The sequence below is a fragment of the Rhinolophus sinicus genome, linkage group LG05 (genome assembly GCF_036562045.2).
Source record: "Rhinolophus sinicus isolate RSC01 linkage group LG05, ASM3656204v1, whole genome shotgun sequence".
NCBI classification, from domain to species: Eukaryota; Metazoa; Chordata; class Mammalia; order Chiroptera; family Rhinolophidae; genus Rhinolophus; species Rhinolophus sinicus.
Window position 1 is genome coordinate 109976539 of NC_133755.1, and position 23898 is coordinate 110000436.

General features: G+C 38.5%; 1 protein-coding gene across 1 annotated transcript; it reads right to left on the reverse strand.

Moving 5' to 3' along the window:
• Window positions 1-761: 761 nt before the first annotated feature.
• LOC141571791 (uncharacterized) lies at window positions 762-21959 on the reverse strand. The gene is made up of 5 exons (XM_074333941.1): window positions 21792-21959; window positions 14744-14858; window positions 14391-14470; window positions 13431-14301; window positions 762-10067 (listed from the first exon to the last, which is right to left on the reverse strand). Exons 1-4 carry the CDS (start codon window positions 21957-21959, stop codon window positions 13510-13512), a joined length of 1155 nt encoding a protein of 384 aa, XP_074190042.1. The 3' UTR covers window positions 762-10067; window positions 13431-13509.
• Window positions 21960-23898: the final 1939 nt, after the last annotated feature.

Consider the following 23898-nt stretch of genomic DNA (forward strand, 5'->3'; position numbering starts at 1 on the left):
CCACTCAGGCTATTCCCACTCCCTCCATTCATATACCCAGTTCTCTGGATTTTAAGATAACTGGGTATTTAAACTAATTAGCCTATCCTTGAATGGTGAGATTTTAGGCACTGATCAGCAGATGTTGGAAGCTATCATTACTTTATTTGTTGATTTATTTATACCAGGACTCTCCTTTGGCCACGGAAATGCAAAGGTGCACATAGGTGATCCTACCCCACTAAAGGATGATGCTTCTCTCTTTAGTTCCACCTTTCTCCTCCTCTGTGTCCATCTAACCTCCACCCCACCCCCAGGCCTCTGAGTGTTCGCAGTGGCGCCCCAGGAACAGGCGTGTTTCATGTCAGCACAGGGCCCAGTGTCCAGGTTTGGTTCTGCGTCCTTTCATTCGCCACCTCTCTGGGTAGCCATGGTCCCAGGCAAACTGTATCAGCTGTACTGGCATTTGGCCCCTATCCCTTCCTACAGAAAACTCAACTAAAGACAAGAAACACAAGTGGTCTTTGCTTCCTTTTGTAGAAAGCATACACAGAACGGGTCTGAAACAGAAGTAAAATAAATGTACAAACAAAATTCTGCTCTTTAAAATTAATATTCACCTTCTTCATTTATACTTTACACTTAGTAGTTCCCACCATTTTTAGCCTAATTAAAGACTTCTAGTGCTCATTGTATTTCTTCCTAATGACAGTGATGATGAACTTTCCCTTACTTTTTTTTCTTTTTCTTTCTCTTTTTTTGTGATTAATAGAAATACCTACCTAGTCCTCGCCTCTTGAAACTGGCTGAAGGCAGTAGGAATTTACTGGGAACATTTTCCCATGATTGTGCACACGTGGAAGATTAAGAAACTCAAATTCTAGAAAAAAAAAAAGCATTACCTTTTTTTTTATAGAGCTTCAAGAGTTATAAAGAATAAAATTGCTTCTACTCTAGAAATTAATATATTTTGTTCAATTAACATTCTCTAATAAAATGGTGTGAAATAAGTTGAGAATTAAGGTAAACTGTGTGTACTCAAGTTTACAGCCTTAACTTTAAGACAACATTTTTGTTGCATGCCAAGCAATGTCTGTGCAAGCTCTCGTTTTATCCCTGCTATGGTGATGAAGCACATACTATCATCACCTCACACAGGTGAGGACAGTAGGTTTTGAGAGCTGGAATCACATCTATCACTCACTTTACTCTTCTGAGGTTTTGTTTATTATAAGCTCTTCTGAATCATTTGTGGAATTGGGGGGAGTGTGGGTTTGAGTATATATGAGATAGTTAATGATAAATCAATAAAATTCTGTTTTTGTTGTAAATTGGGCATTAAAATTGCTAAGTAAAAAATTTAAGAGTAGAAACAAATATTCAGATCTTCTGGTGGTAAAGCAATTCATTCATTCACTCATTCATTCATTGTATATTTATTCATTTGCCAAACTCTCCTTTAAAATAATACTGAATTATAATCAATACCAGGGTTCCCCAGACAAGAGCTCTCCAAGCTTATAAGAATTTTGTGGTGTTACCACCCTACTCCGCCATCTGTTCAGAGCCCCTCCTCTCCTACTTTGACTGGCATTCTCACTAGGGAGGGGGATTCCAAAGGGTCAGGGCATCCCAGCCTGCAGGCTAATGAGGGACTTTCCATGTCCCTCCTCCCAGCCCTTCTCCCCCCCTTCCTTCATGCTCAGCACTGTCAGCAGTTCCCAGACTGTATCCCTCAGACCACCTGCTGGCTCAGTTCTTCCCCATGTGGGGTTCCTGCTTGATTTGACTCCTCAGAAAGAGCAGCTTTGACTTGGGATACCCTTCCAGTTCTGTTGAAATATAAGGTCCTATTTCTGAAGGGACATTAGTTGAATTTAAGATGACTTTCACTATAATAATCATATGGCAGAATTCAGAATTCAAACAGTCCTTGTTTGTTTGTTTGTTTTTAATATATCAAAGCAATTAGATTAAGTTCCCTCAAACAGTAAAAACTAAACATGATTAATACTATACCTTCCGAGTAATGAGAAATTATTTCAGAGGAACGCATCTATAATAGAAACTGCATTAAAAAAAAAAAAATACTTTCTGTTTATAAATTTCACAGTTAAAAAAAATAATCACCTCCAAATTAGGTTAACTGTACATAGTTGATATTTCTATGGATATTTTAAGCGAGTTAAATGATTCTGATGCTCTTAAAGAAAGATTTAAAAGTAATTTGCCACTTAGTTCATCTTTAAAACATACTTTTAGAAAGTATTTCTTAGTAGTAGCCAAGGTTAGTTTAGTCTTTTATTAATCATTTTGTATAAAGTAACATCAGTAATTGTCATAGAAAAATAGCCAGTTTATTGACATACTTAGAAACTGACTCCTTGTGAAATTATGTAATCATTAAAACAAACACGTTTACAAAGCGATGAATGGTATAGAACACTAGCTATCCCATCAAGTTAAAGAAAAACCAAGAAAAAGCTATATGTATGATATATTACCAAGTTAAACATTCAGAATATACACATATGATTTTTTCTTTCTAGTTTTCTGTATAAGTTTTCTTTAATGTGACTACTTTAATACAAATATTTAGGAAAAAATTACCCATTTCAGATACAAGAATTAATATCTCGTATCTCGAGTAATATAAACAATACTAGATGTTTCTCAAGAACAGTTCTCTATCTAGATAAGTCTTTGAAAAGAGAGAAAACTGCATAAGCTCTGATGGCCATGATTCTGTCTCAATCACTATTGTGTCTACTAGAGCATAAAATGCCTTACACATAGTAGGTACTCAATATATGCCAGTGGAATTTTTTTAAATGTTGAAAAGGTGAATCTTAAAGGACACCTTATTTACAATTATCCAGTATCTTTCCTTTGAAAAATTTATGAGCTCACAGCTTTTTAAAAAGTAGGGTCCTTTTCCCCTTTAAACGTGATGAAACAGACAAAAGTTAATAATTGGTCCATGTTTAGAGCCAGAGCTATAATATGAAGATGTGATTCTCTAGCCTGTGGTTTATGAAGACTGTCTTGAGACCACCTGACGTTTCCGCCAAGGTGGAAAGACAGGGAGCACTGACTGGACTCTTTTGCTAGATGACTGCACGGGCAGGTCTCCGACGCTGAGCCTACTTTCTTGGTGAATGGCAACTATGACACCTATACCTCACAGAGCTCTTCTGAGGAACGACTGAGATGTGTATGGGAAGCACCAGACACATATTAGTTACTTTTCCTTGTTATTACCTCCGGACTGTGGACATGATAGGGGCAGATTAATCAGAACAGGGTTTACTAAAGGAAATAAACTACTAATTTCATTCGGGCTTTTACACTTGCTACATGATCTCATTTGACCTCAGTGGACATCAATTTCCTCATCTGTAATAAGGGTTAACTAGATTCTCTCCAAAAAACTTCCAGCTATAAAATCCTATGACTCTAATTCCTTCACTGCTTGAATTTATGAGGTAGGGCTGGAACTGGAGTGGGAGAGGATCGAAAGAAATTTTTAAAAAATTAAACATACACAAATCATAGAATCAGTCTTCCTTTAACTAGTGTTATTTTTCTTAATACAAAGAAGTACCAATTACTCTGACTTCATTCACCATCACTTCCCACACCCACACATTTTTAAAAATAGCCAGACTAGGAGATAGTTTGAGAGTATATTTACAGACACAGTAGTTAGTAGGTGACTTATGAAGCTTTCAGTAGAATAACTTAATTACTTCCAATACTGTCGGGTATGGGAATTGGGTCATAAGCAGCAAAAGAAGAGGGGCATATACCTTATATTTGTGGCAAACAGTGGCATAGCACACAGAAAACAGGGATAAAAAACTCTAATTCAGAGTCCAACCTTGAAATCAGGTTGTAAGATCTCCACACCATTCCATAAACAGAATGGGCAAGTTAACCTGAAATAAGTCACTGCATCTCAAAATCAAAGACACTTTCAGCAGAGTTTGACTGCGAGTTAATGTTTGACTTTCACTGTTATGGGGCTATAGGCAGCTTAGTTGCTCATGTTAGACTGTTCTAGATTTTCAACATAATGACTGTGAAGTCATAAGACTAAAATCATACTTCCATTCAAAGAATAGTTATTAAAAAACTCATGTTATGATGTCATCCTATTATATTCGCCTAAATAATAGGTACTTGACAGCAGGTTTGTGCTAAATTTGAACTGTTAGGGATAGGCGATGATGGAAATACAGTGTGACTGGCCCTAATTTCATTTGTAGATTTAAGCATTAAAAATGGAGGTGAAAAAGCTTAGGTCAACCAAACAGGGCAACCACTGAAGCAACAGTGACAAACTACCAACTGCTCTTTTGCTCCTATTGCTTCTAGGGAGGAAAGAATCTGAGAAAGCATGGGATGATTTCCAATCATTTCTAAAGGCCCAGGTTCCATTTTTGTCTAATTCTAATAAAAACTTGCAGTGGTAGTAATCTAGGATGTACAAATAGGAAACATTTGATGAACAGTGGTGGAAAATAATAATTTCCATGATTATAGAAAAGGGTAGACAAGTGGGAGGAAAACGGATTTAAAAAAAAGGAACAAATGAGAAAGAAAACTCCCTTTTCCCCTTTTTATTCCCTCAGGGTAATTTATTAGTGATTCTTGAAATGTTTGAACACCACCGTGCAATGATCAAGAGAAAAGATCTTTACTTTACTTTGTATTACAGATGGAGATCTAATCAAACCTGTTAAGACCAGGCCCCTCTACCCGGAAAATGAATAACTATTTAAAAATAAATTAATTTCTTCAAATCAGTACTTTTATCATTTGATTAACGCAACATTTTGTTATTTAAACAAAATGTTTTTCATAAATGATACTGAATAATGTACCTTTCTACTTCTTTAGAGCCAGAGAGCAGGATAAAGAGAGAAATTTCAGGAGGCCATAAAATGAATTATCATAATGTATAAGGGTAAAATCAAACATATATTTTGGATGTTCTGGAAGTGTCACAATTTCAATGATTCCCAATATAATCATCAATCAGTAGAAAATACATTTAGATCAGTGATCTGATGAAGAAGGCATTAGAAGTGATTGAAGCACCATCTCCAAAATCCTAAACTCCCTAAAGAGTTAACCTTAGTCTTCTATGAAACAAAAATGTCACACTTTTATTTTAACTAAACTATCTATTTAGAAGAGAGGATTTATCAACAAGAAGAGTACTTGAAATCCATCTTAAAAAATAACTGATGAAACTACCCTAGCGTCTCTGAAAACATTAATTAAAAAAAAAAAAAGGAAACCTACCACATTGGTTGGCATTCCAGAGTCTGAAAGTACTAACTTTTCTTCTTATTTTTTTCTTTCTATCAAAAGTGCTTCTTAAAATTGCCTGTGGTATTTTTAAAATGTACTCAGAAGTCCTAAGGCTCTGGCAGTTTTTTAACTAGTAAAATAAACACAGCAATGGAGTACCTGGAGTTCTGCTGACAGTATTGTTTGTATTCTAAGCTCCATCCACAAAGGCTACAGAGAAAAATATCAGTATAAACAAATATTACTTAGATACCAGTGGCATCTCAAAGCAGCACACCCAAGTCTCGAAATGCGAAAGGGAGAAATTTTCCACTCCCACAGTGCATAACTCCCCGGTGAACCCCATGTCAGGCAGAGAGTGAGACTGCCTCTGTTACAGTTAAGTAGGGGAGGAGGTGTGGGTGTGAAGCAAATCAGTAATTTCTTTCTTCATGTATTTCACCATCTTTTTTCCCCTCAATATATCTCTTCTTTTCCATGATGTCTCTCTCCTTTCTCCACTTTTTCTCCTTTTAGCTGTTTTCTCATCGTCCATGTCCAATTCAAACAGAAAAGATAGCTTTGTCCTGTAATCTCATTGCTTAATATTAGTCTCTAAACTTCATACAACAGACATACAAAAACACCATTGAATATTATTTTCAAAATAATATGCAAAGTAGGGCAAGAAGTGAGAATGAAGTGAGCTAAGGTTAAGACTGGGGAAAAAAATTCTCCCCTGGTATTTGCAATGCCCAAACTTCCAGCTGAGAGCAAAGCTAAATGGGAAAGAAGCTTGAATTCGGAGAAATGCTAGCAAGTAAGGCATAAAGGTTCAGGCAGCCCTATGAGAATCATAAAGAGCTGGTATGGCCCACCTGACCACACCGACCAGGTAGCTGAAACCTAAGGCAATGCTAACTTCCGAGGCTTTGGTGTCTACAGACTAAGGCTTAAAATTAAGGAAGGAAGATATGCTGCTCTTCAAGACTGGGCCCAGTGGAGTTCCTGATCCTTTCCACATAGACTCATCTTCCCCAAACTCTTGTGTATCTTTTTGTTCATTCTTAGCACTACTGTGTTATCTACTCTACCTACACTTACCGCTCTCCCCTCACTTAAGGCCCTACCCTAAAATAAAAGTCTGTGCCTTAGTTTTCTCAATTGTAAAACGATAACAACTGTAACTATATAATAATAACTACGTATAGAGTTAAGAGGATTAAATAAACTAATACTTGAAAAGTAGTTAGAACAGTGTTTGGTACATGAAAGTATAAGAATTTGTTAAGTAAAATGAAAATAAGTTATTTGTATATATGTATTTCTGGATTTAAATGACAGAAAGCAATTTATGATGGCAAAACGGACTTCAAACAGAAGAGGAAATACACTAATTTTGTCAAGATGTGTCATCAGTCCAGTCAAATTACCAAGAGCGATTACCCAAGGAACCAGGCTTTAGCTTAACATTCTGTAATTCTGTATTAACCATATTCTAGCCTGGTCCTGAGAGACTTAATCATCGAGGAAAAAGTAATTCTATCTGTTGAAACCACAGTTCACGAAATCCAAGTGTGAGAGTTCACCCTTAGTCTGGGATATCCTAATTCTGACAATTTAGTATTGCAGTCATTTGCATTCTTTATGTATTATTTAGATATTATTTAAGAGGCTTCATTGTATATTCTGAAAAAGGATAGAGTTCGAAGTCAAATGTTTGGACTAAACGGAAAGGACTCGTTTTCCTTTGGAAGCAGGGCTGTAATGAGATGAAAAGGACAGCTGGAAGTTGTAAAACTGGGAACAGAAAAAGGCAGGAAAAAAAGATAGGATAATACAGAAGGAAAGATGATGAAAAGAAAATTAAGGTTAGCTTCATGAAATGATATTATCTACTATACTTGTAATGTGTGAATAAAGAAATGATACAGTGACATCAAAACTTATCATAAACAGGGAACAAAATGCATCTCAAATATAGAGCTACATATTTAACAGTATAAAATTACCTCATGAAAATAAACACTCTGGTTTAACTTCATCTTCCCTATTTAAAAATTCCTTCAAAGACAAAAGTATTTAAAAACATGTCTGGAGTTTTAAAGATAAATTACCAAAAATTGGTAATTACAAGTTTTTATTTTTCTATCAATATTTAGCAAAAAGCGTAGCTACTTTCAATGATCATTTGAAATACCAACTCAGAAACCTGTAAGACGGCTAATCATATTAAAAATTATTTCCATAGACTGATTTCATCAATTTAATACTCAGAATTTTAAAACACTTCAGCAAATGTTCTCTAGGTAATTGTAATAAAATGTTAAGCTATGAAAAATAAATATATCTGACTTTTTAAAAAATAAATACATCATTTATAATAAGATAAAATTCTACTCATAGCAATTCAAGGAATATAGTTTGCTATGAAAACAGATCCTTTGAATCCTTGTTTAATAAAAAGTATTAGCACTGATAGTTTTAATCTACACAAAAGGAATTGAAAGATTTTCAAAAGTTTCTTACGTAAAAAATATGTAGTGTTGAAGTGTTAAGCTTCTCTAAACTTTAGCATTATACCTCTAAAAGTCCTAAGTTCTGCCAGAAGAAAAGTACATTTCAATTAGTCAAGAAATTTCCACTACTCCTATATTAAGAAGCCACACCCCATTCAACTAATGACAGGAAAACATTTCAATTCAAATCTCCTAACACTGGCCTGAAACACAGTTGTGTTTTTCTTTTTTTTTTAAAGATACAAAAATAAAACATAACTCACATTTTCAGAGAAGAAAGGAAACTTTTACTAAATAAGTGGCAATTATGCTGAAGAATTTATATGCTAGGCATGACTGAATGTAAAAACACCAGAGCAGTCAACCATAGCATTACCACTTTGAGTATGATTAACAGAATGAACTTTGAAAGGTCAATTAAATGTCAACACACTTTAAAGAGATATTCTTCTTAAGTCTGGTCAATGTGTAATAGCACCTCATAACTTAGGGGTACCCTTCTTAATTCAAATGTAATATGCATGTGATATACGTACATACATACACATGTAGACTTACAACATGTCACCAACCAGATTACTATAGAAAGTCATCTAGCGTCTATTCTCGAGTTTTGACTATTTAAATATTGTAAGTTATGAAATGATTAAAAAGAAAATATAACTATTTATTATATAGCACCATCCAATGAAGATGAAATGCAAAGTACATAATAAATGCTAAGACTAAAGTTTATCCAATAACTAATCCTATTTATTCCATTATAGGAAGTCATTCGCAAAGACAACCCATTATTGTGCCTAATACATCACCCTACTACTCAGTACACCCCCCACTAACCTTCCCTGAATGCTTGTGGTTAAAAAAACTTACCAATAAAGGTACATGGCATTCAAAAACTGCCAAGTTTAGCATTAGCGGGCTGTGGGACAGACCAAGTCCCGAAGGCGCTGAGTGCACATTCCTGGCATTTCATCCAAGGACTCAGTAAGAGCCTTAATTCCATCCCACGTAAGGTAGGCTAAGTCCCAGAACCTCAAATTGAGAAGGGACCATCAACATCATGTGGCCCAAACCTCTCTTGACATTTACAGGTCAAGAAATGTAGAACTACAAAGGTAGAGCAACCTGATTCGGCTGCTACAGCTCCTTAGAAATCAACTATTTGAAACTTATTTAGTCCAGTGCTTTCTTCTCTATAACAAATTTATCATATATTCTCTCTCCATTAGGACTTTAAGAACAGGTTATAATTGACCAAATAGTTGTGGTTACCGCTGGAATTCAGAGGAAGAAGAAATCTTCAAGGTGTTAAAGGGATCTTGGAAGGCTCCAAGGAGGAGTTGGAAACTGAAGAATGGGTAGAATCTGGGTGGTGTGAGAGGAGGTATCATTAACAAGGGAAGCAATATGGACTAAAGCACTGTGATGAGGAGTGGGCCATGTTCCAGCAACTATGAAGAGAAAGCTTTTTAGAGTAGGATGAGATCCTGGTTTCAAGACTATTGTAGAAGCCAGGAAGAGGAGGTTCAATTTGGGAAACAAACAGAGAATTAAAGGATTTTGATTTTGAAGATAGCAAAGACTAGTGTAGCAATAGGTTTGCTACAGAGAATGGAAGTGGGGAAAGAGAAAGATTTGAGGTGCCTCATAGGAGGCTGGTTAGTAATTGTAATAATATTTTACAGGGATATTGTAAGGGACATGTCAGCTCACTTGACAGAAAGCACTTTGAAAGTGTAAGAGCTCTAGAAAATAAAGGTATTTTTAAAAGTCAGAGGGCAGGAGTCTCTCTGATCCTGTCCGCACGTCTTAATGGCATACAGTTCTCTGAAAAGGCAAATCTGGAGTTGAATTCTGGGTCTATTCCTATGGGCTCAGAGATAGAAGTACCTTCCCTTCAATACTTCCAAAACCTAGATCCCAAGAGGAGAGCCAGCTGCCACCCTAAGCACCTGTAAGGCTGAGGATCACTGACACTAAAATCCCAAACCAGGATGAAAATTTTGAAGCATACCACATAGTCAATATAAAGTGATAAATAAGGGTACAAAAAGGTTGGAGGTTAGAGCAGACGGCAGCTGAGCCAGGGCAGTACATGAGGAAACCCAGGGAATTAGCCGGCACTGCGGTCTGTACCCTTCTCCTGCCCCTTTCCTTCTGCTCAACAATGACTAGTTAGTGGTGTGACCTTCCCTTGTGTCCAGAGCTACTTATCTCCTCGTAGGTTGTCTTCCTCTCTTGTCCCTCTTCTACAGCAACTCTCCAGGGCTAAAAAAGAAATTTTTAAAAGTTACTATAATAAACTAAAAGCCATATATATGGAGTATATACTGAGTGACAGATATTATCGGTCACTAATTTGTATCTTACAGAAGTTATACACTTACACAATACCCAAAACAACTCCTATAAAGTAGGTACTATTATCCTCATTTTTCAAGTAAGGAAACAGAAGGTTAGAAGGTGAAGGATGCAGCTCAAGTTCACCTGGGTAGTAAATGGCAAAGCTAGGATTTAAATCAGGTGTGGCTGATCCCTCAGCCTATGCTTTGAACCTTTCTACTAAACTCTTCCCCCATTTCCCCCCCAATAAACATGAAAATCCTCACTTATATGTCAGGGATTTTACGGATACAGAGGTTATACGACCCATTATATGGGTTTGTAGATGAAGTTTTGACCTTAGAGGGCAAGGGGCTTGGGTTCAGCCACATACTTGCGTGCCAAGTTATCAGATTTAGGATTGAAACCTTCAAATGTGAGTGGGAATGGTGTTTAGGGGACAGCTTTCCATTCAGCATTCTTGCTCTGCTTCTCTCAGGCCTCCTCTTCCTTGGGGTCAATTCCCAATTATTTGCTCAAAACATTATCTGCCTAGTTGAGAAGAGGTGGCTGGGATTGCCACTCCCACAAATCACATCCAGGCTGCAGGGAGGTGGTGGGAGTATCCCATAGGAGGAGGGGTCTCTTGGGCCTGTGCCCCAAAGCAGCCTTCACTCTGCTTATAGGTGGTGTCTTGGCTTGCCTGCAGAAGCAGTTGATCCCTGGTCACAGAGCCCTACTAAGAGATGAAGCCAACATGTCTGGTGCTGGAGGGGAAATGATCAGAGCAGTGAGCATCTGGGCATGCTTTTTTAATGCTCCTAGAAGAAAGCAACAGTTGCCATTAAACATTGGCAAAAAAACGAACACTAAAAACTGTAACTTTGAGAGGCACTTATTAAGAATATAGATTCTTGGTTCTGTTCACATAAATTCTGATTCTTTAAGTTAGGAAGGTGCCTAAGAATCTGAAGTTTTGCAAGTACTACTGAAGATTCTGAGATAGGTGGTCTGAGGATCCCACTCTCAGATACACTGCTCTAACCCACAACACGGCTGTCCAACCAGCAAACCCGCTCTGAAGAGAACACACATTTTACAAAGACAGCTTGTTTGTTCAAATATCAATACTAGGTCCTATGTTGAAGGGTCACTTTTAAATAAGGCCACTAGTCTTTCCCGAAGTTTCCAGGCTTACAAGTGTTTGGGACTTATTCTCCTGATGTCCCCTATTACACGGGTCCCTCAGGAAAAACAAAATATCTCATGAATGATGCAGTCCACATAGGCTCTCTCCACACACATAGCACTTGTCTAGAGTGAAGACTTTCTTGGCAAGATGCTATTTCCAGTGCTTATTTTATATTTGTACAAGATTGGGGATAATTTTCTCACTGCAGAATTAGTTGATTTCAAAGATACACTTTCCTTCATGCAACTGCATTGGATGGTTTATTTCATGCTATTTTAAAAATGAGTTTATAAATCAGCACTCAAGTGAAATATTATGATTATGATTAGTCCATTTAATTAGACATTCAATCACAATGCAAACAGCTACAGCTACTGATTATTTAGAAACATACCTTTTCAAAGGTTTGTGTTCTTCAAAGAGAGCTAGGTCATAAAAGGTATTATGTTAAATCAAAATTGCTATATTTCTCCCAGAAACCCTATCAGTTGTCCTTGTCTCTTTCCAAATCTGTATCCCTATTTCAAGCTATAAACTTTCAGGCTAGATACCGGAATCAAGCTCATGGTTTTCTGCCAGTTTTTTTCTCTGATACCCTCTTTCTTTTTCCTAAAGCATGATCATAATTCTCTTTAAGTTTGGGCAAAAAATAATTTATAATTATTGTCTGAGCATTAGTTATTTTATCCGGCAAATATTTCTTGAGTATCTATATTTATGTACTTACTTTTAAAAAAAAAAATCAACTTTTGTTTTTATAAATTCCATGAGAAGAGAAAATGCCCAGTGGAACACGTGACATCTAGAAGGCACTCTCATGAATGTTGAGAAAACAGGGGGAATTTATCATTGAGATAACAAAATAATTTCTCTTGTATTCATTACTGACAAGTATACGTTTAATAGTTGAGAAAATATGGGTTAGGAAAAATGTTTGATTTCACTTTTTATGAAATCAAAAACACAGGTTATCATATCAAAAGTTGACACTACATTGTATTGCAACACAACCTGTGATAACAATATTTCAATACCATTACCAGACCAAACCTTTAACATTAATAATTTATCAAAATTATACATGCCACTAACACATCCCAACAAAGAAGGTTATGTAAGTGAGCCATCTTGGCGTCAGTGATACTGAACACAGCAGCTATTTTCAATCCTTCATTAAAATTAGATCAAGACGTACTTGAATTATGCGTTACTGTTCCTGTATGGAAGATTTACATTAGTTTAAGATTTACTTTAGTTGTAAGTGACATTTTCTTTTCCTTCTTTGTCAGAAGTTAGAGCCCCCTCCTCCACCGGCCTCATAAAAGTTTTCAGTAGAAAGAAGCAACACAGAAAAACAACAACGACGACGATGACAAAACACCTTCGCTGTTTACTCTCTCCTATGTATAGTAATAGCCCTGTTCTCCTCCTAAACTGAGTCCAGAAGGGATGAAGAGATCGCTGGGGGCACCTGCCACTTCAACCTCAAGGTTGATTATCTATCCCAGACCCAGACCCTAGAATTTCAAATGGTGCAGCAAAGACGACAGTCTTAAGAAGCTTTTTTAAAACTAAGTATGGGTAATTTATTTTTCACTGAAAAACAAAACAAAACAAACCCTTGAAATATTACTATTTGAAAACATCAGACTTAAAAGTTACTTCTCAGTATAGACTGAAAGGTGACTCCAGGAGCATGTAAATATATCCTGGCCTACCGCTTCCCAACTCATGTACCACGTTGAGGCCCAGGAAAATCTCTGAGATGTATTTTTAAAAAGGGAAACCATGTAGCTCTAGCCTCATGTATCACTCATAAGGAGACCTAAGCGGTTATGTCACTTGTCCAAGGTCACTTGGACAAGTTACAGACAGGGCTGGTGCGCGACCTTCTAATTTTTCCACCTCCCCAGCCCTCCCGCACAGGCCCTCGGTAGCCCCAGCTCTCGAAGTGTTCCCACGGATACGGTTCACGAGTCAGTGGCATGTCAGCGCCTCTTAAGCCTTTTTTTCCTCCCTGCCGCTTCTAAAAAGTATTAAAGGCGCTGCGCAAGCTTTCTCCCCAAGCTCAGGTGCCCCAAACCACTTTGAGCCTATCGCGCCCAAAGCCAACTCACCCGCAGCCGCGGGCACGGGAGCCCCCGGACGGACTCCGGCCCTCCCGGCAGTCCCCGCTGTCCGCGCCGCGGCCAGGGCTCAACGACGAGTCCAGAAAGTCACCGGCGGCGACCGCGGACGCCAGGGGCGGGCCGCGCCGCCCCGCGGAGGCGCCGCAAACTTTTCCCGGCTCGCAAGTTGCCGGGCTCGGCGGCCGCGGACCCACTTCCTTCTCCGGTCGCGGGAGCGAGGGGGCGCCCCTTTCCCGGGCGGGGACGGGCCGGGAGGGGCCTGGATGAGCCGGGGGACCGTCAAGGAGGAGCCGGGGGAGCGCGGGCGCCAGCACTCTGAGCCGGGCCGCATTGTCTCCGTGGCCTCGGACCCAGACCCGGCGGTGGCGGCACCAGCGGGGACCGCCGGGAGTTGCTGTCCCGAATTTGCCGCCCCCATTCGCCGCCGCCGCCGCCGCCGCCGCTCACCGCGTTCTTTGTGTGTCTCTCGCCGCCTTCGGGCCGCTTCGTCGCTCGCTTGACAGCTGATGGGCTCGCCACGCCGGGTCCCGCGTTCCCCGCCGCCGCCGCTGGCGGATCGCGGCCGGGCCGAAGGAGGAGGAGAGAGGAAGACCGAGCGTTGACAGATGCTGTCTCCGAGCAGCCACCGCCGGAGGAAAACCGGGACTGCCCTCGGGAGGCACGGCCAGGCACCAGCCTCGGCACCGTACTGCCCCTTCGCGACCCCCGCGCGCCGGTACCCTCCCGTGCTCTCTCTCCGGCCACCCGCCGAGCTCCGATCCGGCGCCGGGCGCCCGGCTCCGCCGCGGTGCGCGCTCGGTGAAGACTCCTGGGGAACCCGCTCCGCCCCCTGGCTCCGACAGCCGCCAATGGCCTCCGCCTACAAGGCCAGTTCTGTCCAATCAAGTTCCGCAAAGGCCGGCCAGTCCCCGAAAGCGTAGCCAATAGAAGGCGACTCCGGCAACGCACCCGCCCTGATCCAGTGGGAAGAGACCGCACAGTGGTAGGACCCGGATCCCGGCTCCCAGAGCTAGGCTGTCCGGCCCGAGCTGTGTCACAAAGTGAGAGTCTATCGAGAGAATTTCGGTGTTTAAATTACTATATTATAACATGGTGTGTGGACAAAAATGGGAACACTAGACGCACTACTTTTGTATGTCATCTAAATCTCTACCTGAATTTAAACTCCTTTTCTGGTAAAAGTTCACATATAAAAAAACCCTGCGCAAACATGTTGTAGCACTGTTAACTGTTCAAGTTAAGGCCCTTCCTTTTGGAACATTGCTTTAAAGTGTCTAACCAGGCAGCGCTTAGATTGGTACATCCGCCGTCCTGAGCATTTGTATTCTTAAGCCAGAACCCCGTGTATCTGAAACAGAGGTTTGTATCCTGCTCCAAAACACAGGCGTTCATGGCACTGCCAACGTTCTTTTCCTTCTGAAAGAAAATTGCGTTCAAGAATGAAAATATAGGAGTTTGGTATGCAAGCCATCTTTACTGCGAACTTTATTTCTGTAGTAAAGTCACACACTAACTTCAGTGGTGGATGGATGAAATAGCTGAGGGAGGACTTGAGAAAACCACTAGCTATAAACTACTCTGGTTCTTAATCACAGCATCTTGCAAATAATAAGCATTCGATAGTTTATTTGATATGAATAGTATTATTCATTTGTTCTTGGTCATGTAAGATTTTACTGAAAGACTACACATGATGAAAAGTTCTTGGTAACATATTTGCATACGCGTATGTTACAATCAAATCGCACTTGTACTTCAAATAGTTATCACATTCATTTTGTTTCTTCTGGCAATAAACTGCATTTAAACATTTTTGTACACGTGACATGTTCCTTCTGCATAAATTATTTTGGTGACCAAAAGTTTTTTAAAGGATGATCTGTACAATGAACCAAATGAATATGGAGAAGAAGGCGGGGGGGGGGGGAAGAGAGAGAGAGAGAGAGAGAGAGAGAGAGAGGTTAAACAAGTAAAAAATCGCTTGTATTACCATCTTGATTTTATAATTAAACTCACAACACCGTATCAAATTAGCTTCAGGGGGTAGCATGGACCCCCAAAACTAAGTTTTGTCTAAAGATTCTGGATTGACCTTGAGCAAATCTCTTAATGATGAACTCTTTTATGAAAGGATAATATCCTGGACTCTGCCTGCTTCATGGAGGGTCTGTGAGATTCAACCAAGATAACATTTGTCAAAAATTTATTTTTTTTGTAAGATGTTGTGCCAAGTGCACAGCAGCCATAAGTGTGTTACTCTCCTCTACTTTTCTACAAGCAAGTATTAATAGCAACATACTGATCACTAGCAGTCTATCAGTATTTCCTCTGACTGCACATTTTTTTCAATATGAAATAGTTTTTCCTCAAACTAGATGTGAATGAAACTCCTACCTCTTTATTCTAGAGCAAAGCAGTATTTCCAGTTTTTTTTTTTTTTCCTTAATTTCTCTCTTTTAAATGGAGGTTAGGAGAGAAATTTAATTAATTTATCCTATGATTATCAATGTGCATAGTTTTACATGGAAGTTGTTAATGGCTGGGTCAAATTTATACCTATATAATCAAGTAATTTTGCAGCCATTTATCAGGAATTCGCTTAAGGTATTTGGGCTTAATTTTCAAGAGGAAAGAAAATGTATATTTTTAAAGATATTTATCTGTGTCATAGTGTAATTTGTTTACTTTGTTCCAAAATATGCAGTCTAGTACAGAAGTTTAATTACTACTTCAAACAAATGTACATATGGTAACACTAGATGTGAAATTTGCTAAATTTAATTGAACTAGAGTTGTTATTTTCAACTAATTAACAGCACAGATTTTATTTGCTGAGTGAAAATTGTAGATGAATTAATTAATATGAATCCAATATGCATAACTTATCAAGTATTATACATTTAAATCAAAACCAGTATTTTGTAATTTCCTGATAATTGACAAGTCCACACCCATTTATTTTTTGGGAATTAATATTTTACCAATTGTGTAATTTTGGCGACTCCACTGCGGTGATATTTCATTCACTATGTGACATTTTCAAAGTTTCTTATCAATGATTTCTTTATCACTTGTCTAATATGGAAAAGGAGAGCCATTTTTCTTTTAGATAGCTATTAGTTTTAACACATATTTTAATGTTTACTAGAGAAACTGTGATTTTGGGGGTAGTTTAGCATTTGTAAAGCTAGTTTTTTAAAATACATAGACATACGATCTTTTGTAAGTTGCATCACATGATCTGTGGTAATATGACTAATGACATATTATTTTCTCTGTATTTTTACATTGAAGGTACTGTCATCTTAAGATTTCTTCATCAGTGAGTATAACAAATAACTGGATTCACATCTGGATTCTGATCATTGATATGCCTCTGAATTTCCATGTATCTTGGACAAATAGATTTCCATGTGACTTCTATCCAATTCACTGAGTTCAATTCACTCATTTGAAAATGATGTTTAGGAACAATGAAATAATACCTATAAAGAGAATAGAAAAATAATTCGCTCATTTTCCTTTTTATTTCTGACACAGACGAGAGAAATTTCCTTTTGTGAACCATAACATCATATTTTTATCTTTCCTTTAACAAAACATATTTTTCTGATTTCTTGAACCTGACCTATGAGTTTCCTTACTGTAGGACGTATTTACGGCAGGAGTCTTTCATATACATATGGAGGAACAGAGAGAAAATTCCAGAAAAGAGTGGTGATGGGCATACTAGACTTCTCTCCTAGTTTTATCTTGGGCCAGAGTACCAAGGAAACTTTCTTTTAGAGTTTAGTAATAGGAGAAATTTTATTTCCCCGAACTGACATCGTTGTAACTTCTCCTTTTTTTTTTTTCAACTATCAAGAAGCTTTGAACTAAATTTACAGCTCAATTTAGGAAAGTATTGTGGCCTGCTTCATTATGATTTTTTTATAAACATAATATTTACCTTGTCTTGGTTTATATTATCACCTATACATTACTAGCTTATATTTGTATGTATACATTTTACTTAAACTATCTAAAATACTTTCTGAAATGAGCCAGTCTAAATGCATGAGTAACATATTTTGAGCCTTACTGAAACCATGGGTATGATGAGCTGAGCATAACTTAAGCAGATTGTGTGGTGAGGACAACGTGAAGGAGATTGTTGTGGTTTTCCTTCACAGAAGAAGAGGAATCTGATTCACCAGGTATCTCAAAATGTTTTTCAGAGAGGCAGAGTGTATAGAGGTACAAGATGGGGAGAAGTTATTACACTTATTTTTTAAAGTTAAAGTTATAGGAAACATACATTTCTGGTGCTTTCTGTAAAATCAGGGATTCATTTAGCACGTTGCGTACGGATCACGAGAATCTTCGGTTTTTTTCCTGAGCCCTGCGTTAAGGACGGATAACGAGAATTCTCGTTTTTACTGTTGACTCTTTTTACTTTGCACATTTTATTGAATTATTTGTGTTTCATTAATAACAAAGGAAGCTGCTTTAAGCAGTATCACACCAGGAGGGATTACTAACATCATAGTTGAGTAAATCCTAAAAAATTCCATAGAAAAATAATAAATGACATAGAAGCATTTACGCTTTAAAGAGAAGAGTGCATTTTAACGTAGTTTCTTTTAAAAACCTGCCGGAACAGAGGGGTATGAGGGATTTAAACCCCGCCATACGCAACGTGTTAAAAATAGAATATTTGAATTAAATTTAAACTGAAATACATATTTTAAATCATGCTCAAATTGCGGTCACTGCCCATGTTACCCAACAGAAGCTTTTATGCTTAAGATAATAACCCCTAGAATATGTTCAAATACAATAATCTTTTTACTGGGATTACTATACACCTATTTCCTTCAATTTCTTAATTTTTTTCTGTAAGATTTTTATTAAAAATATAGTTAACACATAATATTATAACATTTATATACCTGAAGAAGTGATCACCATGATAAGCCCTGCAACCATCTGACACTGTACCACGCTCTCACAACATTATTGACTATATTCCTTATGCTGTATATTACATTCCCAGGCCTTATTTGTTTTGTACCTGGAAATTTGGACTTCTTATGCCCCTATACCTTCCCCCCATTTTGATTTTTTCAACTACAGTTGATATTCAATATTGGTTTACATTAATTTAAAGGTATACAGCATAAGGGTTAGACACTTATATAATTTAAGAAGTGATCCCTCTGACTAGTCTAGTACCCACCTGGCATTATACCTAGCTATTACCATACTATTGACTATATTCCCTATGCTTTACTTTATATCCCCATGACTGTTTTGTAACTACCAATTTGTACTTCTCAATCCCTTCACCTTTTTCGCCCTGCCCCCCAACCCCTCCCATCTATCACTCCAAGTCTAGTACCCATCTGATGCCATACGTACTTATTGCAATATTATTGACTATATTCTTTTTGCTATTCCCTGCATCCCTATAACTACTTTTTAACAACCAATTCGTACTTCTTACTCCTTTCCCCTTTTTTAACCCACATCCCCAACCCTTTTCCATCTGACAACATCAAAATGTTTTCTGTATCTATGAATTTGTTTTGTTTGTTTATTTTGTTCTTTAGATTTCATATATAAGTGAAATCACATTGCATCTGTCTTTCTCTGTCTGACACTCCACTCTGCACAATACCCCCCAGGTCCATCCATGCCGCTGCAGATGACAGGGACCCATTCCATTTCATGATCAAGCAATATTCCATTGTATATATGTATCACCTCCTCTATCCATTCATCCAGCAGCAGACACTCAGGCTGCCTCCACATCTTGGCCATTGTAAACAATGCTCAATAAACGTGTGGATAAACATGTCCCTTCGAAATAGCATTTTGAGTTTCTTCAGATAAATACCCAAAGGTGGGATTACTAGGTCCTTCTTTGTCTCTTGTTATAGCCTTTGTTTTAAAGTTTATTTTGTTTGGTATAAGTATTGCTACCACAGGTTTTTTTTTCCCCATCCCTTTACTATCCGTGTGTGTGTGTGTGTGTGTGTGTGTGTGTGTGTCTTTCAATCTGAAGTGAGTCTCCTGTAGGCAGCATATTATAAGGGTTTTGTTTTCTTATCCATTCAGCCCTTGTATGTTTTTTGATATAAACATTTGATCCATTTACATTGAAAGTAATTGTTGATAGATATGGAGCTATTGCCATTTTATTATTCATAATTTTTATTTATTTTTTTTCATCTTAAAGAAGTCCCTTTAACATTCCTTGTAGTACTGCTTTGTTTGGTGGTGATGAAGTGCTTTAGCTTTTTCTTGTCTGGAAAGATCTCTATCTGTCCTTCCATTTTAAATGACAGTCTTGCTGGGTGGAGTTACCCTTGGTCATTGCTTTTCATCACATTGAATATTTTGCCAATCCCTCTGGCCTGCAAAATTTCTGTTGAGAAATCAGCTGACAATCTTATAGGCGCTCCCTTATAAATTACTAGTTGCCTTTCTCTTGCTGCTTTTAGTATTCTCTCTTTGTATTTAACCTTTGCCATTCTAATTATAATGTGTCTGGGTGTGGGTCTGTTTTAAGTTCATCCTGTTTGGGACTCTCTGTGCTTCCTGGACTTGTATGTCTATTTCCTTTACCACGTTAGGAAAGTTTTCAATCATTATTTCTTCAAATAGGTTCTCAATCCCTTGCTTTCTCTCTTCGCTTTTTGGCACCCCTATGATGCGAATGTTGTTATGCTTGATGTTTCCCAGAGGTCTCTTAAACTATCCTCATTTTTTTGGATTCTTTTTTCTTTTTGCTGTTCTGATTGGGTGTTCTATGCTACTTTGTCTTCCAAATCACCTATTCGATCCTCTGCTTCATCTAGTCTGCTGGTGATTCCTTCCAGTGCATTCTTCATTTCAGTTATTGTATTCTTCACTTCTGACTGGTTCTTTGTATGGCTTATGTGTCCTTTTTAATGCTTGCTATCTCTCTGTTGAAGTTCTCACTAAGTTCCTTGAGCATCCTTATAACCATTGTTTTGAACTCTGTCCTGTTAGGTTGCTTGCCTCCATTGCGTTTAGTTCTTTGTCTAGAGTTTTCTCTTGTTCTTTTATTTGGGACGTATTTCTTTGTTTTCTCATTTTGGTTGTCTCTCTGTTTGTTCCTGTGTAGTAGGCAGATCTACTATATCTCCTGGTTTTGGCTGGGTGGCCTTATATAGTAGGTGGCCTACTGGTCACCTGCTCTGGGTGCTCCAGAAGTGTTTCTTTTGTGGTTTGTATGAGCCTTGATTGCTATTGGCATGTCAGTAAGTAGAACTGACCCTCAGGCTGATAGGCTGTGGGGTTTGGCCACGTCCACAGCTCATATGCTGCTGTGCAGGGTACTTACCCTATTGAGTGAGATGCTCCCCAGTAGGCTCTGATTCCTGTTGAGACCGCCTTTTGTGTGTGCTGCTTGTGGGATAATTGGGTGATGCTCTGCTGTGGTCTGAGCCAACCTCCAAATATGTAGATTCTGGGGCCTCTTGCAATGGACTTTGGTGCAAGCCCAGGTCACCCACTCCCTGTGACCAGCCAGGGACTACCTGGTAGGAGCTACAGGTTGATCTATGGTTGATCGCTGCCTGTGCTAACCCTGGAGGTGTGTGGGAGAGGCCACACTGCAATTTGAAGTTGTCTGCCACCCTTGTGGGAATTGGGGTAGCTCCACAAAATGCCAAGCTCCCTTATGCCACCTGCCAGCTCCCTTATGTTTCAGTCACTGATAAAGCCTTGTGAGGTACACGAGTTGGGTGAAGCAAGGTCTTGGGGAGTCACTAGAGTAGGAAGAGTTGTCGTCAACAGGTTAATGTAGTCTCTGGTTTGGTAGCAGTGCTGCGCTTGGAGCTACTCAGGAAAAGTCTCAGAGCACACCAAGGCCAGTCATCACCCACACCTGTGACCCATGGACTCTGATAGTTTTTCAAGAAAGACTGCAATGCAGGCAGGCCTGGCTGCTTTCTTAGAAAGTGCCTCAGGTGTTGGGTAAGTTGAGTGGGGTGGAGTCCCAGTGAGTCAGCAGTTTGGAGCAGTGGAGCTCATCAGACCAATTAGATTCAGATTTGGCTTGTGGGGGTGGGCTCAACAAAACAAAGATGGCACCTGGCTGCTGGCTGCATGGGAGAAGGACTCTACACAGGGAAACTGGTGTCTGTCCTCCAGCCATTGCTTTGAAGACACACACGTCAGTCTGTTCCTGTATGCCTCTGTCATCGCCCCCCCTCAAGTCACCATCCCTCTGCGGGAGTCCAAGGTGAGTGCCTGCAAGCGAGTGAGTCTGTGCATGGGCCCTTGGATATCTTGGTTTCCCGCAACCTTCCATCCCACCCAGATGTTTGGAATCCTTACTGTTTTTTTCACAGCCAGATGTTGTGGTGACTCTTCTTCCCTGTACCAGTACTCTGGGCTGGGGAGACTGGTTTGGGATTGGTGTCCCTCGCTCTCCTGGGGGGAACCTTTGTGGCCTAGATATCCCTCCTGGTTCTTAACCGCTACTTGGAGGTTTGGTGCCAGCATGTTTCACGTTTCTGCCCCTCCTACCAGTTTTGATGTGGCTTCTTTTCTATATCCTTACTTATAAAACTTCTGTTTAGCTTGCCTTTGATGGTTGTCCAGGTTGATTGTTCTATAATTTAGTTGTTTTTAATGTGTTCATGGAAGGAAGCACACACAGTATTTATCTACTTTACCACCTTGGATCTTCACCTCCTGCAATTTTAATAGTCTCTTTTAGAAAATAAACAATGTGTCCCCCTGTTTTCAAATAATATTCTACAATGGTTTTATTTTAAAAGGCTTTTCCTGAGTAAGATATTGTCTTAAAATCATTGCAGAACTTCATCTTGTTTTGTTTTTTGAGATACATTTTAATTAACTATACCTTACAGGTTAAAAAAATCATGCATCCTTTTAAAATAGAGTCATTGACGCAAACTAGATGATAGCATCTCCTTCCCTTGCTAGCAGGTAAGCATGTAGGAGGCGTTCAGTGAACTTAGGGGGATTTCTGCTGCTAGTGATCAAAAACTCAACCTGACTTAAATACAAAAACATTGCTATGCACATAATTAGCCGTCCACTTTACAACCTTGACAAAGTAGCTAGCTAACAGAAGACAAGATGAGAGAAAGGAGCAGAAGTGGAAGATGAGTAGAGACATTTACAGTCCTATTTCACCTAGAGAAGTGTCAAGAAATTGACTAACACTTATTGGACAAGAAACTGAAGTGTAAGTAGATGTTTCCAAATTACAATAAAAAAATCTTAAAATAATAATTACCAAATTACAGAGGATTGAGGATAGGACTACAGGAAAGGAACTAAAACCTTATTTCCCATAGCTAAGGATGAAGCACATAGAGATAGATAAAAAAAAACAAGTATGTAACTATATTAGTTATTTCATTATTTAAATTTCATATTTTTAAAACATAAGTGTATTGTTTAGTTTTCTAAAAACAGACAGGGATGAAAGAATTTTCCTTTGTGGGGGGGGTGTGATTCTACTGAGTGAAAGGAGGATTGTTATTTAATATTTTTAAACCAAGTGTGAATATTGTTTTGATGAAATATTTCAATATTGCAGAGAAGTTTTAGTATGAAAATTGTTAAAAAATAAATATAGGGTATTAATATACAGAGGGTGCCAAAAAATGTATACACATTTTAAGAAAGGAAAAAAAAAATTATATTAAAATTGCAATAATATATACCAATGACAAAAGATGAATACAAATCATGTATATACATATTTTTTGGCACCACTGGTATATTGGGAAACCACAACTGCAAATATTTAGGATAAGATCAAGTGGGGTTTGGGACCCCAGTTTGCTGAAATGCAAACATTAATGAGGAATATATGTAGTGGTTTTAAGAAAGCAATATATAATGGAATATATAGTGAAATTATTTTATTTTCTTTACAATGTAGTAGACTATCTTTTTTGTTCTTGAGATCTGGCAAATTCTAGTACAGATTGGGTATGGGGAGGATGTTTGTGAAATGCCTGTTTGTTTTTGATGAAGTAATTGTGTCATTTGAAATGGTTTGACTCAGCACACAGGAAAACTCAATAGACAACTGCGTTCAATTGTGAGCTTCATTTGAATGAAAATTGTGAAATGAATGAAAATTATGGACAGAAAATTCGGTGGAAAGCTATAAAAGGAATTAGAAATCTGGAAAGTGGAATATTTGAAGAATTAATATTTCTGAGCTTTTGGGGTTCCAGATTTTTCAGATATAATTCATTGTTAATTTTCTATGCCAGTGAAGGAATATAGTGGGGCCATTGTGAAATGCTCTAGGGGTTCTCTTAGAATCAGTTCTTTTTGGATTAGAGGGAAATGAATCTCCTGGACTTGTAGTCTGCACTGTAAATATTGAAAGGCAGGGGAAAAAAATCATTAACAGAAGCCGTGGAGGAATAAAGTGGGGGGGTGGGGGCGCGCA

Coding starts and splice junctions, on each gene's coding strand:
- LOC141571791 (XM_074333941.1), bottom strand. CDS start 21,959: ATGCTGGCACCAAACCTCCAAGTAGCGGTTAAGAACCAGGAGGGATAT. Junction 14,859..21,791: donor ATCTGGCTGTGAAAAAAACA/GTAAGGATTCCA, acceptor ATTTTCTTTCAG/AAGGAAAAGAACGTTGGCAG. Junction 14,302..14,390: donor TTCCCACTGGATCAGGGCGG/GTGCGTTGCCGG, acceptor CTGGCCTTGTAG/GCGGAGGCCATTGGCGGCTG.